Below are 20217 nucleotides of genomic sequence, written 5' to 3'. Positions count from 1 at the left end.
TCCTCCTCCTCCTCCTCCTCCTCCTCTTCTTCTTCTTCTTCTTCTTCTTCTTCTTCTTCTTCTTCTTCTTCTTCTTCTTCTTCTTCAGGGTTTCAGGAGTTCCCTGCACAGCCCTGGCTGTCCTGGAACTAATTCTGTAAACAATGCTAACCTCAAACTCACAGGGATCCCCCTGCCTCCCAAGTGCTGGGATGAATGGCATACATACACCACCACCACCCAGCAAGTTTCAGATACTTTCAGACTAATAAAACAGATGGTGATGGTTTCACACATAGACAGGGTGAGATAGCTGTCTACCTCTTGCTGATCTTCTCCACCCTATTATACACAGAACACTCTCCTTTGTAAGCTACATCAGTCAGCTCAGGCTGCCATAGCAACACACCACAGGCTGGGCAACTTAAGGTGTACTGTTTGAAGAACTGAAGAAGCGGCTACCACATACACACGGAGAATGGGGGGGTTGAGAGCAGGCATGTGCAAGCAGGTCTTCTGGTGACTTATAAAGACACTTTCCTACTGGATGAAGGCCTATATTCAGGATATCACACAATGTTAATTACTTCCACAGAATCTGTCCTGGTTCTTTTTCTTTCTTTCTTTTTAAAAAGATTTTATTTATTTTATGTAAATGAGTACACTGTAGCTGTCTTCAGACACCCCAGAAGAGGGCATGGGAGCCCATTACAGATGGTTGTGAGCCACCATGTGGTTGTTGGGACTTGAACTCAGGACCTCTAGAAGGAAGGGCAGTCAGTGCTCTTAACCACTGAGCCATCTCCAGCCCTGTCCTGTTTCAAGTATCCTGAGGGCTATAGCTTTAATACTCAAATATTGGGGAAACACATTCAGTTGGTAAAGGGCGTACTGATATGCATTTGAAAACAAAGGTTACTATGCCTTTAAGCACCAAGTGCCCTAGTTGTTCACTTTCTGTTTCAGCTGAACGACTGAAAATAAACCTGTGAAAAATGGCAACTTTTAAAAACTGAATGAAGTCACCTAAGCTTAAGTCACGGGTAAAATCATTTCTGTCATTTTCTTTGTTTTCTAAATAGCATTTGCCTTCCTAAAGTAATGGCTTTTAAATCCAAGCACACAGAGGTGCGTGCCTTTCATCACGCACATAGAGACAGAGGCAGGCAGATCTCTGTGAGCTGGAGGCCAGCTGTGTCTACACAGTGAACTCCAGGGCAGCCAGGGCTACGCGAAGTGAGACCCTGTCTCAAAAACCAAGATTACAAAAAGACCAGACAGACACATCGGACCTAAATATTAATTAGTATCGGATACGTATTTTGATTTATACTGCAGTAATTTAAAAGTTGTGGCAACAGACAGGAATTTGTGTACTTTCTCAATCCTTCTTTTGCATGCAAATCAGTAGCAAAAAGCAGGATCTTTTTAAAAAAGCTGTAATTAATGTCCTCACCACTGTTTTCAAGATTCACCAAGTACCTCCAGGATGCTTTTTCGGTACAAACAATGACACTACTGTACACACCACACACATATGAAGTGACTGGATATTGAGAGTACTAAGTCAAGACGAGGGCCTGGACCTCAGTGTGAATTCACAAATGCCAGCTTCTCTAGCTCTGGCAGAGCGGGTTTCTCTGTAGCCGAAACACACAGGAACGCATCCCTGTGAGGGTGCAGTTAGGCATCCATAGGATGCAGATGAGCTGGTGCAGGATGGGAAAGTGGCTGCAGTTTGTTCTCAGGTGCCCCCCAAAGCAAACTGTGAACCACTGCTGGGCAGTGCATTATCTTCCCAGATTAACTATTAAACGTTCTCGAGAAGACAGTAAAATAGCCTACAATTAAAGTTACAGATTTTAGTGCAATATAATTTATTTCACTGTTAGACTGCTTCAACCCAGTTGGCTCACATGTAGGACATCTTAACCACAGGTATGGTGACTTACTTATTTTTATTGAAGATACAAAGGAAAAACTTCAATAAATGTAAGAGCATTCCACATCCCCTTACACTAACAGCTCGTGTTAGTTAGCACACTACCTTCCGCATGCGTACAGGTGTGGCAGTGTGAGTACTGGCTTGCACCGTGCTTGCTTAGCATAGACACATCATACGTCTACAGTCTTCCCAACGGTTACTGCCATGGCGGGACACCTCACTATTTCATTAGCACACTTTCTTTAACATGAAGCTCTTCTCTGTACTGTGACTATTGTTTACAATGCAGACATAAACATTCCCATGCATTTACATCCTTCATCATTCTTTAAAAATAATGACAGCTCACAGGGCAAAGGACATAGTCATCTTTAAAAATTTAATTTCCTTCCATCGTGTGTGTGTGTATGTGTGTGTGTACATGTAGCACAGCACACATGTGAAAGGCAGAGGACAGCCCCCAGGAGTCCATGTTCTCCTTCCACAGTAAGTTCTCAGTGCTAAATGCGGCTCTTGGGCCTGCAAGGTAAGCAATCTCGCCTGCTAGGTCATCTCACTAGCCCAGGACAGTCACTTTTATGACTCTTTATAAAAAAGTACCGTATAGCAACTCCAAAGGGTTGTATTTATTTAAAAAGCCACCCGAAGGGAATATTCAATAGTCTTCTTAAAAGTTTATTTTTTTTCCCGTCAGAAGTAGTTTTTATTTAAAGTAAAAATTAAGTATTCTCTCTTTAAAAACAAAGCAATAAAACCAACCTGGCGTGGAGCAGACAGTCTCACGTTTAGATGAGTGACTTGAGCAGCGCTTCCCCCTTTTCTCAGGTCATGGCACATTTGGGGACTGACCCTGCAAGCACACAGAGGGAAAGGGTCTATCTGGCCCATAGGCCACCCAGACCTCATCTGGCTTCAAGGGTCCAGCGGCTCTGGATACAGAAAAATCCATGTCTCAAAGGGCCGGTGTACATGGGGGAAGAAGCGCGTTGCGGATGTACTCAGAGACTGAAGTCACAAAATCTGGTTAGTGGCAGAGCTGGCAAATAAAAGCAATTTTTTTCTCCTTGATGCGTGTCCCACTGCCTAGCAGCTGTTGTACATGCTTTGTGGCCCTGGCATTCCATTGTATACGCAGACATCTAACTATAAAGAGGATCTGCCAACATGCTTAAGCCAGAACCTAAACTAGCAACTTATACCCAAGCTAAACATGAAGACAGCCCTTAGTGCCAGCAAATACTTGACTGTTGTCCCAGCCATTTTTAGAGTGGCTATTCTTTTAAATTGAACTGTAAACTCTTTGAACAGTTACAATCACTTGTACAGTGTTTAGTGTAGCTCTGAGAGTAAATTATGAATATTAGCAATAAATTATATACACCACAAAGGAAAGAGACTGTGAGTAAATCTACGTTCTCACTAATTCTGAAGGGAAACTTTTTAAAGTGTTGTTTTGTAGAGGTAGAGAAGGTTCCCTCTTTACATTTCAGATTCCTGCCAGCTGGAGACCTGTAATATACACGGGCACATCATAGACTTTTAAAGGCAGGTTCTCAATGTAGCTTTGGCTGGCCTGGAAGTTGCCATGGAGACCAGGCTGGTCTTGATGTCCTTCAATTCAGAGATCTGCCTGCCTCTGCCTCCCAAGTTCTGGGATTAAAGGCGTGTGTGCCATGCCCATCAGACTTTTAACAGATATTTTATAACTCGCAATGAATGATTTTGACCTATACCCAGTGTTGATGCTACCAGGAAGAAAAGATTCACTACAAAGACTTTTCGCCTTTACCAAGTGTCAAATACACCATTCTACCTTTAAAAAGCAGAGATTCTAGGAGGAGGCTAACTCTCCTAATTGAACTGTTAAACACACATCACATTTTTCTTTTGTTATTCCCATTAATTACTGGGTCTGAGAATGGTGCAGGGTTAGAAGTAAGATTTTCCAGGGCCCTAGCATGTGCCAAAACACAATACCAAGGCACCATAGACTCTGCACTCTTGACTACATTCCTAGTGAGGACCTGGTTAGTCCCATGGACTCAGACATTATACACACAAACACACCCATGAGACCGCATGGCACTCGGGAGATTGCCCACTATTTCCCACTTGTTAAGATCTGGGTCGTATTTCTCGATGCTCTGCAGATACGTCCCCTTCGAGTAGGAGTACCCCCCGGTCACGTAGATGCATCCATTCATGATGACAGCCCCACACTCCATCCTCCTTTCCATCATAGGCGCCGTCTCTCTCCACTCGTTCTGTTCCGGGTCATAGCACTCTGTGATCGTGGTCTGTCCGCCGACTAGGTAGAGCTTGTTTTCAAACGGAACTGAGCACAGTCCATATTCTTTATGGAAGGAACAGAAAAGAACAAAACCTGAATTCCGATAGCAAAAGGGCTACCATGCCATGGGTTCAATAGCTCTGCTACTTGGAACACAAAAGTAGACACATAGTGACATTTTGATTCTGTCATGCTCTGCTGTCCTTAAAATCCAGTCCCTGCCATCTGACTCAGGTGACCTGTTCCTGCTGCATGGCCATTAGCCCTCAGGGGATCATCATCATTACTGCCTACACACAGTAGCAAGAAGAAAGCCACCCTTCATACCAGCATCTCTTTGAGAACTGCCTGCCACATGGAGCTTGTCACTGAATCTGTCTTCACTCTTGACACCTACCAACTTTCAACGATAGCAGTAGTGTCTATTGACAGGACATTAAACTAGGGAACCGGTGTAGATTTCTCAAGATCTCAGCAACCTTGTGACCAAGGACAGACTACCTGATGTCTCAGTCACTACTCTTGCTTCAGAGGCCGGCCTGGCTAGCATCACTCACACTGCCCGGCTGGTCAGGGAAACCAGTGAGAAAAACATACACAAACATGACCGAGGCCTACAGCTATCATACTCAGCCATCTTGATAGGTGTCCCTCGCCGGGCGTGGTGGTGCACACCTTTAATCCCAGCACTCGGGAGGCAGAGGCAGGAGGATTTCTGAGTTTGAGGCCAACCTGGTCTACAAAATGAGTTCAAGGACAGCCAGAGCTATACAGAGAAACCCTGTCTCGAAAAACCAAAAAAAAAAAAAAAAAGGAAGAAAGAAAGAAAGAAAGGTGTCCCTCAGCAGGAACGTGCTTTGGGCTGCTGGGCCCCGTGGCTGGCGGTCTCCTCCAGAGGGGTCTACCTCCCCTAGACTGTGCTTTTGCTTTAGCTCTCCTTCGGTTGACTCCTCTAGGCACCGTGATATAAAGCAAGCCAGGATAAGAAAAGCAGCACACAAGTCCTTTGATCTGGGGTGTGACCTGATTTGGAAGCAATGAGGTGGAGAACACAGACCTCATCTGACAGGATAGCTGCTCCTTGGCTGTCATTACTGCTCCAGGAGTATTGGCAGTCAGGCCGTGCTCCCTCTGAGCACTCCGCTCAGAGGCTCAGCGGTTAAGAGCACTGACTACTCTTCCACAGGTCCTGAGTTCAATTCCCAGCAGCACATGGTGTCTTACAACCATCAGTAATGGGATCGGATGCCCTCTTCTCTGTCTGAAGACAGCTGCAGTATACTTATATACATAAAGTAAGTAAATAAATCTTTAAAAAACACCCAAAACCTTCACAACTACAACTGTGTGTTTCTTTTGATTTATACTATACTTTTTGGGGGGCAGATTTTCACATTTTTGTGCCTTCTAACACTAGCCTATAAGATACATTGTCTTTTAGACTTTTTTTTCAAGTAGTCAATAACCAGATACAACTTGTAGACTTTGTGGGACACTTACTTTTTAATTATTTTTATTTTATGTTTATGTGTAAATGCCTTCATATGTGTACATATGTGGATCTTGTGCATGCCTGGTGTCCACAAAGGCCAGAACTAGACTAATGACTCACCATGTAAGAACTGGGAACTAAACCTATGCCCTCTGCAAGAGCAACAAGTGCTCTTAACTTCTGAGCCGTCTCTCTAGGCCCAGAACACTTATTTTTAAAGCAATCCCCTTGTATAATACATATTAAAATATTAATGTAAATAACTGCTTTCTAATTGTTTGCTGGTGCTATTCATTCTATTTTTTTCTAAACTATAGATCTGATTTTTTAAAAAAAATTTTTTAAATGTATTTCTTTATTTTATTTATATGATGAGTACACTGTCGCTGTCTTCAGACACACCAGAAGAAGGCACTGGATCCCATTACAGATGGTTGTGAGCCACCATGTGGTTGCTGGGAATTGAACTCAGGATCACTGGAACAGCAGACAGTGCTCTTAACCACTGAGCCATCTCTCCAGCCCATAATCTGATTTTTCATGTATTGGATTTAGTTGGAAAGATAATGTGAGTACAAAATAAGTAGAGTAATATGGAACCCAGGTTTTAACACTGGGATCAGATGGGAAAACACTGAAGAGCCCAGGCCAAACAGGCAACCTTTAAACCTCACTTCTAACAAACATTAGAGGGCTGATCTTGAACGATGTATTTAATGTCATCACTTCAAATACCTGAGAAACCAATTAACAACACCTCCCTAGCTCACAGGATTACTAGAACGTTTAAATACAGCAATGTAGCTGGGGAGAGGGCTCAGCGGGTAAAATGCTTGCCATATGAGGTCCAGAGTTCAGATCTCTAGGACCCATGTACTGCAGAGTGGGCGTAAACCCACTTCCGGGGCAGAGAGAAGAGGAACCTCAGGGTAAGCCAGATTAATCCAGGCAGTGAGCTCCGGGTTCCCCAGGAGATCCTAGCTCAATATATAAGGTGAAGAGCATCCAAGGAGATGATATCCATCTCAGGCCTTCATGTGAGTGTTCTGTGTGCCTGTGCACAGTGGGTACAACATGTCCTCACCTACGAGCATGCACACCACACCCAAACACAGCGAGTAAATACATTCATAGTGTCATGGTTTAACTATGGGTCGTGTTCCCCAACAGATTGTATCTAAAGACTTGGTCCACAGATATTGATATTAGGAGGTACTATGGATCATAAAAAGGTGGGGCATTGTGGGAGGCCCCTGAAAAGTACTGTGTAGGTCTGGCCAGTCCCTCTCTCTTCTTCCTCAGTGGCTGCTGAGGTGACCACAGCTTTCACACACGCTATTGGCGTCATCATTTGCTGCTCTCTTCAGAGAGCAAGACCAGTCTTGGAAAAGAATCTCCACATTGTGGACTATAAACCTTTTCCAACCAAGTTAGATGCCTCAGATATTTCATTGCAGTATTGTAAAGAGACGAAAATAAACAGATTAAGACATGTAAAATTATTGGAATACTGTACCTAGCTAATACCAAGTAAACACTAGCTTGTGCAGCATGAAATACTATCATTACTTTCCAATAACTTTGTTGATCGCAACAGAAAGTGATAGGAGTATTATCTAGACGACACGATAGGACTGGACTACTAAGACCAGTGTCTACACCATCTAAGTTTTCAGAGCCAGAGCAGCCTGCAGCTGATTTTCCTCCATTGTGAAGGTGTTAGCAACCTCTAGAGACATAGCACCAGACACAGCAGAGATGAGACAGACGCACAAGGTGGAAGCAGCTACATGGGCTGAGAGCAAGAAAGGCTGCTCCAGTAAGCAGAAGCAGGCGGCTTAGTGGTCACATCCCAGATATGGAATCAAGACAGACAGACTGTGGATCCTGGGTCGTCATTTTCAAACTGTGTGGTTTTGGAAAGGTCACTCATCTTTTCTAAGTTACGACCCCGCATTTTTAAATCAGTGGTAACAATACCTGTACACAGAACTTCAGTGAGGATTAAGGATGATGCTGCATGTAAAGTGCTTAGTCAAGCCCTAACCTGCCTAGGGTGCACTCAAGGATGTTAACTATTGCTGTTAGTCACACATATCTCAAGCATGCAAACTTTAACTCCCCTCTCTAGTGACCCACTAATATTCTGATGCTCTGCAGGAAACGACTCAAAGTAATAGGGTGGCATGATATGAACTTATCCAAACGCAAACACTCAAACATATGGTATAACTGTAAAAGCCTAGACTACTCACTCTCTCACAATGGAGCTGAACCCAGGGCCTAATCCATGCTAAGTGCATACTCTTATCACTCCCAACCTTGTATGATAGGCTAAGAGTAAAAGAGAGCTAAAGGGGGCCAAGGAGACAGCTCAGCTGATAAAGTGATTGCCACATAAGCCTGAGGACCCGAGCTTAGGTCTCCATCACTCACTTAAGCTGCTGGGCTCAACAATGCATGCCTATAATCCCAGCAATGAAAGTGTGGGGGCATGATGATCTTAGGAGCTTGCTGGACAGCCAGTCTAGGCAAATAGGTAAGTTCCAGGTTCAGAGAGACCTGTCTGAAAAAAATAAGATGGTGAGGTAACTGTGGAACCTGACATCATCTTCTAGCCTACACACATTCACACACAGACACAGACACAGACACAGACACAGACACAGACACAGACATAGACACAGACACACACACCGCAGAAGCAGGGTATTTCTTTGATAGACAACACTTTTCTTTATGACTGTTAAGGTAACACACATGCAGGGTTCTGCATATCTAGGAACGGGTGTGTAACAGTCCTTGAATTCCAGAGTGAGCATGCTTCTAAAAGAGAAGGAACACTCGCCCACCTTTAATCTCTGTGCCCTGCCCCAACTATCCTAATGACAACAGTTAGATACTAAAATAGGATTCTTGTTACCTGGGTGTGGGCTCGCAGTAATAAGGCTCCATTCGTTGATGTCTGAATTGTAGCTCTGCACTTTGTCATAGGTGCAGCTTCCTCTATAGCCACAGTGGCCACCAATGACATAGATGACTTCATGTAGGACACAGGCAGTAGCATTTCCCACACCTGTATGTCAATTAAAGTCACATCTTAGATTGTTCATGCTTTCCTGAAATGAGTACCGACCTGTTACTGTTTTGTTGTTATGGGTGGTAGGGGCAAAGCATTGTGGTAGATGCTGAGAGGTCAAAGACTGAACCTAATGGCTCTGCGTGCTCTTCGAACACCTAGAATAACTAGAAAAGAGTAACAAGAAAGGGAAAAAATACTATAAAGAGAGAGAGAGAGATGCTAACATGATTGCTCAGATCAAAGAGATACTGCTTTTGACTGGAGAAATCATAGCAAGGTGACACAATTTGCTCACCCGGGGGCCTGGTGATTAGGACTGGCAAGCAGAGGAGAAGCTGCTCTAAGCAGGGGAGAGCTTCCGAGAGGCTTACTGGGCAATGCCATGCAGGCTAGCACAATGGGAGTCGTCATAGGAGAATTCAGGATGGCATTTAAGTTGCAGCTGAATGCCTGGGCTTTGTTCAGCAGGACATTTCAAGCTTATAAACGGAGGCAGGAAGGGACTAAAAAATGAAGGAGAGAACTCAGAGAGATGTAGGGACAGAATCACCTCAGGATTATCAAGGGCCAGACTTAGAAGGAGCTTTGGGTGTGAACAGAAGGGCAGAGGTGAGAGATGGGTCAAACAGGCTTCGATGACAAAACAAACCCAGCTGGTTCTGAAGTCTTGAACTGGAAAACCGGGAGACTCTGAGGCCACAGAAAAGTGAGGAGGAGAAAACAGGTTCGGCCAGGTATGAAGGGAGGCTCGTCTTAGTTGGAAATGTGCAGTTTTAAGTCTTTCAGTGCAGTTTAATCTCCTTGTTGATATCTACTTCAAAGTAAGAATGTGTTGTTATGTAAAACTAAAAAAGTCATTATGATGAAAAAGAAAGACTCTGGAGTTTCAAAGAGGCCAAGCAAGGGCTTATTTCTTGTCTGTACATCATATCCCTGAATATCCTCCCCCAAGGGAAATGAAATTGAAATCTGACGATACTCGAATGGAGTTTACGTTACTAGAAAATGTGTTACTTCACTTCACAATGCAAATGCCATCAATTGAGGAAACATAACATCATATTCTTTCTACTGGAAAATGGGAAATTCTAATTTTAGTATAAGTCTATCCATCAGAATAGTATACATCAAATCTGCACAAAGTGGCACTAAGAGGTACCCTCCCCAGGGTTAGCTAGATAGAAACAAGAATCAGAACTTTCAAATGAAAGCAATACACCTCTCCCCTGGTTAGTCTCACGCCTCTAATCTCAGGATCTGGGAGGCTAAAGTGGGAAGACTATGAGTTTGAGGCCAGCCTGGGATACATAGCAAGGCACTGTCTCAAAAAATAAAATAAAGTAAAACAAAACAAAATAAAATAAAGGATTTCTGTGACTTCAAAACCAGCTGTCACGTGGGTAGGGTTGGCAGAGTATGGAGACCTCCCATACCACCAAGGGAAATATAAAAGCATAGGGCTTTCTTTCCCAGTAGCTACCCGGAGTTGGTACCCAACTCCATCCCCCAGAAAACAGTTTCAAATATAACTCTTGAAATTTTCAATAGAGCAATTTCTATCCTCAAGGATGCATTATCCATATCCCTGTTTACATTGAGTTCTTTTTTAAAAACATATTTATTTATTTGATGTATGTGAGTACACTGTAGCTGTCTTCACTCACACCAGAAGAGGGCATCAGACCCCATTACAGATGGTTGTGAGCCACCATGTGGTTGCTGGGATTTGAACTCAGGACCTTTGGAAGGACAGTCAGTGCTCTTAACCGCTGAGCCACCTCTCCAGCCCAGGATGTATTCTCTATAAAATCAGTGGCACTGTTATCATTGAGAGATAAAAGCAGCAGCACCTGCAGGCTTACAAACGCTGCTCAAGTATTATAACTTGGCTTGTGTCTTCTATGGGGAAGGAGTCAGAGCACTCAGGACCAGCCTCTGAATCAGGAAGCCATGGTCAGGCTCAGGCAAAACCAAAACCCAGACAGCAACAGTCTCTCTGCTACCTTCTCCCACCCTCTCACCCAACCACATACTCAGCGGCTCCCTGAGTCCCACACTTGGCTCTGGGTGTTATAAGCACACAGTCCTTTAGTCTTCACAAGACCCCCAGTTATCTAAAGCTGGAATAAAAAACAAAACAAAACAAAACAAAGCAAAATAAAGCAAAACAAAAAACCTGGGCAGAGGCCTTGAATCATTTGCCCAAGTTTGGCAGAGAAAGTCAGAGCTGGGACCCAGGCAGCTTGGCTGCAGAGCATTGTGTGACCGTAAGACCATCTGCCGCTAAGCTTCCGGCTTCTCTGTCATCCAAGGCTCACTGCAGGTCAGATCTCCAGTCCAGGTCACATTCCCACACCCTCACTAGTGTTAAAAAAGAAACAGAAAGGCCTGGGAAGAAACATTTGGGACAAAATGACACCACTTTGATAAAAACTTACCAGCTGTTTTTGTTTTTGTTTTTAAATGAATCCCCAAGCACTGATGCTTAAGGGCAGTAAAAGAAGATTCTAGTTGAACTTTTTTTTTTTTTTTCCAGCTGAAGGGAAGAAGGGCAAGGCTAAATAATCTCAACAAATGCACTGTTTATGCAGCAAACACTGAGACTCACTATGCTTGGCTCTGTGGGCCACAGGAAGTAAGACGACGACCCCGTCTCTACCCTTTATTTTGAGAGAAGCCTGCATCACCAAAGCACAGGCAGATTATGTCTCTAGTTCTGGGGAGAATCTGTTATATTCCGAAGGGACTAACCGTCCAAAGTCTTACTGAGGGGCCTCATAGCGCTGATCAATGTATTCTGCAAGCGGGAAAAGCTGGATATGAAAAGGCACACGGATGCCAAGTGTGGGGGTGCACACCTTTAATTTCAGCACTCAGGAAGCAGACACAGGCAGAGCTCTTTGAATTTGAGGCTAGCTTGGTCTACATAGCAAGTTCCAGGACAGCATGGCTACATAGTGAGACCATCTCAAAACAAAAAAAACAAAAACAAAAAGAATAACAACAAAAATTCAAACAAAACAACAGAAACAAATCAAAGTTGAAAAGGTTTTTTAGAGCAAATGTTTAAAACAAAACCATAAATTAACGAAACTAACCAGGTCAATCTCTAAGGTAGAGACACATTAAGACTTGAGGTAAGATAAAGAAAGCTGTATAGGGGAGAGTGAATTAGACTATTTCCTTACACAAATTAGCTTTCTGCTCTAACTTGAACAGTACTCTTTTTTTTTTATTAGATATTTTCTTCATTTACATTTCAAATGTTATCCCGAAAGTCCCCTATACCCTCCCTCCGCCCTGCTCCCCAACCCACCCACTCCCGCTTCCTGGCCCTGGCATTCCCCTGTACTGGGGCATATGATCTTCGCAAGACCAAGGGCCTCTACTCCCCGGTATTCTTTTTAAAAATATTAAAACACTTTATTCCATTTAGTTAACAAATTTTAAAGATGGAGTCTTACATAGCCCAGGCTGGCCTTGAACTACCTATGTAGCCAAGAATGACTCCAAACTTCTGATGGTCATAATCATGGGCGTGAGCCACAAGCCCAGTTCATATGGTGCTGGTGAAGGAACACAGCTTAGGTGTGGAAGCCATGCTTTCTACTGACTGCGTGTTTTGCAGAGCTTTCTTTAACGTCTAGACAGGTTGGGTTCTGTACTGTTTCTACGCGAATCACCCTGGGCTGAATCACTCGTCTAATCTACTGTAGTTCTTCCAAAAGAATTACTTCTCAAAGAGCGAAGAAGACTGCCAACCTAAGCTCAGGCATGTAAACATGCAGGACAAGTAAAAGCTACACTCACCTTTAATCATGTTTGCGATAGGAAGCCACTTCTCTTTCAGAGGATCGTAGAACTCGGCCTCTTCGGCAGGAGCCCCTTTCCTGTAACCACCTAGTGCGTAGACACAGCCCCCCAGGGTGACTGCACAGTGGTAATACCTGGCATTGAGCATGGGCAGGCCTTCTGTCCACTCATCTCCTTCACTGTTATAGATCCACACTGTGTCAAGAGCATCTATATTATCTGTCCTGTACCCTCCAGTCACATAAATGTTAGGTCCTAAGCAGGTAACACCATAACTCTCCCTGGTATAATCTGGTATTTCTGCTCCCTGAATCCAAACATTTGTCAAAGGGTCCCATATGTGGACCTCTGATAAAGGATGCCAGTAGTAGCCTCCAATGATATACATGGTGGCTGTGGACCTCTGGGAAATTTCTTTATGCATGGGATTCAAGGCATTGTATATTAGGGAACGTATCTTATTTTCAGTTAGCAGGCAGCTTCTTTGAAGGCCTAGAGCCGTCTTTAAGTACACTGGGTCTATGTCTATGTTGATATAGCTTAGCAGGTTGTAGATGCATTCAATTCGATTCTCTACATCATGAGCAGTCCACTTAATGACCGGCTCTAAAATAGCCTCTTCCTTCCAGACACTCAGATTCTTTCTGGACAAGATAAAGAGAAACTTTTCAAGGCTGATTTCCAGAAATTCTTCTTGCTGCCACACTTCCTTAAACCTGGAGCAGAGGATCCTTCGGGATTCCTTCTCTAGTTCTGAGCACACATGAAATTCTGCAAAAGAGTGCATCCCGATACAGTTATCAATGTCCAGGTGCCTGACCAGAAACTGCTCACACGCCTTCTTTACCGAAAGAAACTGCAGCAGATCCGCTGCTTCAAGAAGGCTCTGTACATTTCTCTTAGTAATTTCAATTTGAGAAGTATATGCATAATTTACAAGACCTTCCAAAATATCATGGTGGATGCCCGACAGTTTTATTTTACTTTTAAATTTTTCTTTCATGTCAGCTGTGAACATTGCCTTAAAATAATTGCTGCAGGCAGCTAAAACAGCTCGGTGACAATGGAAGATTATGCCTGAAGGACACTGAAGGGTAATATCAGTAAATAGTCCATCCATGTAAAACGTTCTGAATGCATCCAGAAAATCCACTGGATGAGACGAATCCTTGAAATGAAAAATGTAATCTTCTTGTCCTTTTAGAGCCATGCTGCAACAAATACAAACAAACACGTTTTCAGCTTCGTGTATTAACTCTAATAATTAATGTTAAAAATTCCCATCACCAGACATGGATGGCATCAGGCATATTCCAAAACTAGACTAAAATCGGAAGCCCAAACACCATATGCAAAATGCGCTGAACTATTTATACGATGGTCTATTTAAAATCAGATTAACTAAATGAGGATTTTTTTTTTTTTTCAGTTATCCATTTGTTGAGAGATCCTAGCTTACTACCCCCAGTCACCCAGTATCTGCACTGTCCCAGTCTGGCAGTTCCTGAGAGTCCCCAGGCCAAGTGTCCGAGGGGGTCACCCGGCCGCAGCCCGGCCCCAATTCACCGTTGGTTCTTCCCCTCCCCCCTCGGTTTCAAATCACACTGAGATGCCACCAAGATGGAGAGAATCTCAGAAAAGGGATCCCTGCGCCCTGCAGCTTGCTGACAGCACAAGAGCGGCCGGGCCCGAGCTAGCTTCTGCAGCCCGCGCTAGCGCCTGGGCCCGGCCGGCGTTCCCGCCGGGAGAGCGCCCCGCCCCGGGGCCCGGCGCGGGGGTTCGGCTCCAGGGCGTCTTGCGCCGCCGTTGGCCGGTGCCCGCGGCCTCTGCCTGGCCGGGTGCGCAGGTGTGGACGGCTTCGCGGCGCCCACGCGCCCGCCCTCGCCACCGGGCCCGCACCGCACGGCCATTGTCTGCGCCCCGGCGCGCGCGGGCTGGGGGTGGCGGGGCCTCGTCCCCCGCGCTGCCCGTTCGCCCCTCCGGCTGGCCCCGGGCCGCCGGGCTCCGACCTACCTCGCTGGCGGCGCGGAACGCAGACTCGGGACTAGCGGCCGGCGGGGGCGAGGGCGGGGGCGCCTCCCGACCCTCTGACCATCTTTGGTAGCGCGCGGCGGGGCGCGGCGGAGGCCGCCTGCTAGCGCAGCTCCAGCCCACGAGCCGCTCCGGCTTCGGTGGCCCGTGGCTTCCCGCCTCCGCCCGCAGCCCCCCGCAGCCCGGGCGCCGCAGCGTGGGCTCCCGCAGCAGGTGGGCCGCGTCCACGGTCAGCCCCGCTCCGCTCGCGCGCGCACTCCCATCGCACCGCCTGCTAGGAGAAAGCCGGAGTCCCCAGCCAACGCCGGAGGGGAGTGTGTACCCTTACCTTCTCTGTCCTCTTGCCGGCCCTGGCCCGTGGGGTGCGGGAAGAGAGAAAGTGCCGAGAGAAGAAGGCGAAACTACGGTCTTCTATTAGGGCTGCCTTCAAATGCCACAAGTAGCTGCTTTCCCATAAACTCCATGCTGCCTCCAGCAGAGCGCGCAGGAAGGAGCTTTGGGGCTGCTTAAGCACACTAGGAGTTAACCTGGAAGCTTCCAGGGAAAGTGGGGGTAGCCTAGGTCAAGGCCGAATCCAGGCACCTAAGATTCTCGAGTTACTGTTGTAGAACAGCTAAAAGGGGCAATCTCCAGCCTTCTGGTGATGTCCATTGTGTCACACCAGAAAGTCCACTTTCTTATTGCAACAAAAGCTAGTATCAAATGTTTTTAGCAGCGAGATTTTGAATAACTTCCGAGCACATCATAAGGTCGGGAAGCGGTAATTAGGTTTGAAAGATGGTCCATGGCTGTCAGGGAGCTTACTGGGAGGAGATAGCGACAAACCAGGACCGGAGAGATAAGGTTATTCTTAAAGTAGTGTCGAAAAGAAAAGAGTAGACAGATACGTAATGGCCATACCTTACATGGTGGAAGAACGCTGAAACTCCTAAGCGCCACAACCTGTGTTGAAATTGCACCAGAACAACCAGGAAGCCAACTTGGGTTTCTACCCCCACTTCCTCTTCAGGACCAACCAGGGAAATATAAATATGCCAAAACGATCACTCTGTAGCCCACCCCCGGCTTTCCCAGCCAATAGCCTCCAATCAGATATCTGGGGTAGCAGAGGTGGAGGCTACTACTCTCCCCTCCCCCTTGCTTTTCCTCTTCTTTTTCTTCTATTTTTATCCACGCTTCTCATGTCCCTGCTTTGAGCCTCTGGGAAGGATGAGTGATGGAGATTGGCCTTCTTGCCAAGCAAGCTCTGAACAAGTAACATGCTTGTTCTTCTTTGAGTGGGTTTAATTTAATTCCACATCTTAGTGTTGATCCCGGGGGAGTGTTGTGTAGAACTTCACAACCCTCACCCCAGATTTCAGAAATTCATTCTGTCCAAGAGCACCAAGTGATTCTTAGAAAACAACATAAAACAAACAAACAACAAAAACAAAACAAACAGAAAACCAATATGTTTTACATCCCAGAGTCTGGTCAACACACAGCAAGAAAGCAAAAGAGTCTTTGATTGGGGGCCTAAAGTTTACTCTGCCACTTGCCACTTAACATACAGTCTAGAGCAAGCTACTAGACACACACGCACACGAACACACACAGAACTAATTTTTAAAATGTATTCTGTGCATGTGTGTGATCGCAATCGCGCTTGCAACATGTGTGTCTGTAATGTGTGAGGAGCCTGCAGAGACCAGAAGAGAGATAGCATTGGATCCCCTAGAACCAGAGTCACAATGACTGTAAGCTGCTATGTGAATACTGGGGCCCAAATCCTGGCCCTTTGCAATTGCAACAAGTGCTCTGAGCCCCTGAACCACCCCTCCAACATACAGAAAGAAGTCATAAGAAAATATATATTATAGGCTCTATATCTAACTTGTAGAATAACAAAAATATGATCAATATATGCATAACATATATGTATATGGGGTAGAAGCATATCTATAACAGTATATGATCAATAACTCTTGAATAGAGAGGTTCACTGTATTGTCATTTGTGCAGACTTATTTCAGATTATTATAGGAACCAATTAGAATTTTGCTTCCAAGCTGTTGGTGCTGTCACAATCCTCTAATCTTAGCAGAGTAGGCTGAAGCAGGAAGATCCCGAGTTTGAGACTGCCCCACTGAAAATGGTAAGGCCCTGTCACAAAACAAAATATTTGCTTATAGTGATTCCTAGTTCTGCTTAAAAACATGTTTCCTGAGGCTAGGGATAAAGACCAATGGCTAAGGTGCTTACCTCACAAACATGAGGACGTGAGTCGAGCTCCCACAATGCACATAAAAAGCAGGGTGGCATGTGCTTGTAATCCCACACTCAGAATGCAGAAAAAAAATGGATCCCCAGGGCTTACTGACAAGCCAGTCTGACCCAGTCCATCAGCTATAGCCCCAGGGAGAGACACTGGCTCAAAACCAGGATAGGCAGTTCCTAAGGAACAGCAACAGAGGCTGGCCTCTGGCCTCTATGCACAAGCACACCCTTGCCAAGGCAAGCACAGACCCTGGGGCACACTGCAAGGGTAGTTGTTTTTCACCCAGTGCCTTATCAAAGAGACCTCAGGTTCATTGTCCAGCAGGGGAAAAAAAAAGTCACACCAAACAAAACCCAAAGAGATCACTGCAAAAGTGAGTGGATCTGACACGTTCCAGACCCAGGAGATGAACACATAAAACAAATAATGACAGAAAACAGACCAGCCAGGATTCCAAGCCTTAATAGAATAAAGGACTAACCAGAGATGAGACTCGATGATTCTGAGCTTGGCGTAGAGTTGACAGTGTGTCAACATAGGTCACCTTTCTTTTTTTTTTTTTTTTTTAAATTTATTTATTTATTATATGTAAGTACACTGTAGCTGTCTTCAGACGCACCAGAAGAGGGCGCCAGATCTCATTACGAATGGTTGTGAGCCACCATGTGGTTGCTGGGATTTGAACTCAGGACCTTCAGAAGAGCAGTCAGTGCTCTTACACGCTGAGCCATCTTGCCAGCCCATAGGTCACCTTTCGAAGGAATCCTGGTTCCTAAACATAATTATTTTTACCTCATTAATACATTACTAAGAATAGCCTTTCCATTAGATGCTAGATATGCTAATTGTGGCATCCTAGTCAGCATGAGTGGGTGGTAGGTAAAGAAAGACATTTTTATATACTTCATTTACATACTGGGATTGAACAGGTTGTTACTGATTAAAGTCATAGGTATAATTTTATAAGACTTGCATATATATATATATGTATCTATATATATGTATATATATATATATGTATATATATATAAAGCTCAAGTTACTCAACGAAAGTTCAAAGTGCACACTTTAGGCAGAAGTTGTACAGTCCACAGAGGTGTATTTGGCTGTCTGCTGGAGCTGACATGTCTTGGTAAGCACTCCTCTGGTCTCCTTCCTATAATAAAAGTGAGCTGGGCAGTGGTGGTGCATGCCTTTAATCCCAGCACTCAGGAGGCAGAGGCAGGCAGATAGCCAGGGCTACACAGAAAAACCCTGTCTCAAAACACAACAAACAAACAAACAAAAAAACAAAGGAAACCCTGTCCAAAAAAAAAAAAAAGGAAAAAAGAAAAGAAAAGAAAAGCGAGTGGGGTAGTGGTGGCACACGCCTTTAATCCCAGCACCCAGGTTACAGAAGCAGATGGATCTCTGGGATCAAGGCCAGCCTGGTCTACAGAGTGAGTTCCAGGACAGCCAGGACTACACAAAGAAACCCTGTCCAAAAAAAAAGGAAAAAAGAAAGTGACTATTATAGGGTTGAAGACATGGCTTAATAAGTAGCAAAGTGCTTGTGGCACAAGCATTATGATGTGAGTTCAGATCATTAGCATTGAAAACCAGGCACAGCTATGTGCAGTGACAAACACTTCTAATTCCAGCAATTGGTGGGGGTTTGGTGGAGCAGATGGATCTCAGTGAGTTTGAGGCCAGCCTGGTCTACATCAGGCAGCAGGACTATGTAAAGAGACTCTGTCTCAACAAAACAAAACAGAAACAAAGAAACAAACAGCAACAAAAATGGGCACAATGGGCACTGCAGAGGCAAAGACAACCTAGCCAACTGGGGACTCTGGTCCACGGAGGCCTTGTTTCAGAAACAGGGCGGTGAGCAATTAAGGAAAGCACCTGACAGGTGCAGCCCACACAGGTGCAGGACAGGCGCACACATTCCTACACGTGTGTACCCGCCCCCACATGCAGAGTGAACATTCTGATTACACATATCTTTGCAAGTCAGATGGCGTGGTGTTTGCTTTTTAACTGTCAACTTTTCATAACCTGCCTGCCTCTGCTGGGATTAAAGGCACGAACAAGCCTATATGCCTCGCTCATCTAAGTATTTTTATTTAGACTAATAGCGTGATGGTGCACTACTTGATATCATACAGTACACACATGAACATCAGTCCTCTTCAGTCAAATTTAAAATTCTCAGAAGGGGCTGGAAAGAGGGCTCAGCAGTTAAGAGCACTGGCTGCTCTTCCCGAGGACCTGGGTTCAGTTCCTAGAAACCACATGGTAGTTCACAATCATCCATAACTCCATTTTCAGGAAATATGATGCCCATTTCTGAACTCTCCAGGAACTAGCGAACATATGGTGCACGTACATACACATGCAGGCAAAAAGACTGAAGGACATTAATCTTTGCAAGACATTCTGACATACCTCGTGCATTCATTGGCTATTGTTTGGTATATACCCAAGATGCATTTAAATGGCACTGCAATAGAATTTTATCTGGATTTAAACATCCAAGGAGCTGTCAGTAGTTTTCTCTGTGAATATACCTTCCTATTAAATTCTCCAGTAATCCCAACACTGAGGCAGGAGAATCTTGAGTTCCAGGTCAGCCTGGACTACAAAGTAAGATCCTGTCTTAAAATGTTTAAATGTTTGGAGTTGGGGAGATGGATCAGTAGCGCTTATGTAAGAAAACCCTCTCAAGTTTGAAGAGTTCTATAATGCTAGCATTGGATTTGGAAGACAGGCAGATCCCAGTGCCTCATTGGCCAGCAAGCCTAGCCCAAATAGCAAACTTTCAGCTCGCTGAGGGACTGTCTCAAGGCAGTAAGGCAGACCGCAGTGGAGCAGAACACCCACACCCTGTTCTGACTTCTGCACGAGTCCATGTGTGCCCTACAAATGCAAGTGTATGCACCACTGCCCCTCCCACAGTGCATGTTCATATTGGATTGAGGATAAAATGTTATTTTAAAAAATGTGGTGACTAAAATGATGTGACGTTAGCATTTTAACAAAATGCAGTATACAGGGCCATCAAGATGGCTCGGCCTTCAAGGGCATCAAGATGGTTCGGCCTTCAGGAGCCCTCGTCCTCTTCCAGGCCTGATGGCATGTTAAAGCTCCAGGACACCCCCCCCCAAATATATATAAATTTAAGCAATGCCAGACTATGAGTGTGGAGTGTTAGAAAAAAGTGAAAAAAAGCTGGCCCATATCTTTAATCCCAGCACTCAGGAGGCAGAGGCAGAGGCAGAGGCAGAGGCAGAGGCAGAGGCAGAGGCAGAGGCAGAGGCACAGGCACAGGCACAGGCACAGGCAC

At 45.0% G+C, this 20217-nt stretch overlaps 1 protein-coding gene across 4 annotated transcripts; it reads right to left on the bottom strand.

Annotated features, from left to right (window-relative positions):
* Positions 1–1832: 1832 nt before the first annotated feature.
* Positions 1833–15633, bottom strand: Klhl23 (kelch like family member 23). Of its 4 annotated transcripts, none has more exons than XM_021152697.2 (4): positions 14961–15279; positions 12599–13812; positions 8630–8782; positions 1833–4277 (listed from the first exon to the last, which is right to left on the bottom strand). In XM_021152697.2, the coding sequence occupies exons 2-4, from the start codon at positions 13809–13811 to the stop codon at positions 3967–3969; spliced, it is 1677 nt and encodes a 558-aa protein (XP_021008356.1). In that variant the 5' UTR covers position 13812; positions 14961–15279; the 3' UTR covers positions 1833–3966. The 4 variants fall into 4 exon arrangements, with proteins under 4 accessions (XP_021008356.1, XP_029330386.1, XP_029330387.1 ...); XM_029474526.1 differs by lacking the exon at positions 14961–15279 and adding an exon at positions 15533–15633 and having other exon boundaries at positions 1840–4277; XM_029474527.1 differs by lacking the exon at positions 14961–15279 and adding an exon at positions 14615–14808 and having other exon boundaries at positions 1840–4277.
* Positions 15634–20217: the final 4584 nt, after the last annotated feature.

Source organism: Mus caroli, chromosome 2 (assembly GCF_900094665.2).
Source record: "Mus caroli chromosome 2, CAROLI_EIJ_v1.1, whole genome shotgun sequence".
Lineage (NCBI taxonomy): Eukaryota > Metazoa > Chordata > Mammalia > Rodentia > Muridae > Mus > Mus caroli.
This window is presented reverse-complemented; position numbering and strand designations above follow the sequence as displayed.

Coding starts and splice junctions, on each gene's coding strand:
- Klhl23 (XM_029474526.1), bottom strand. CDS start 13,811: ATGGCTCTAAAAGGACAAGAAGATTACATTTTTCATTTCAAGGATTCG. Junction 8,783..12,598: donor TATCGCAAACATGATTAAAG/GTGAGTGTAGCT, acceptor ATTGACATACAG/GTGTGGGAAATGCTACTGCC. Junction 4,278..8,629: donor TACTGCGAGCCCACACCCAG/GTAACAAGAATC, acceptor CCTTCCATAAAG/AATATGGACTGTGCTCAGTT.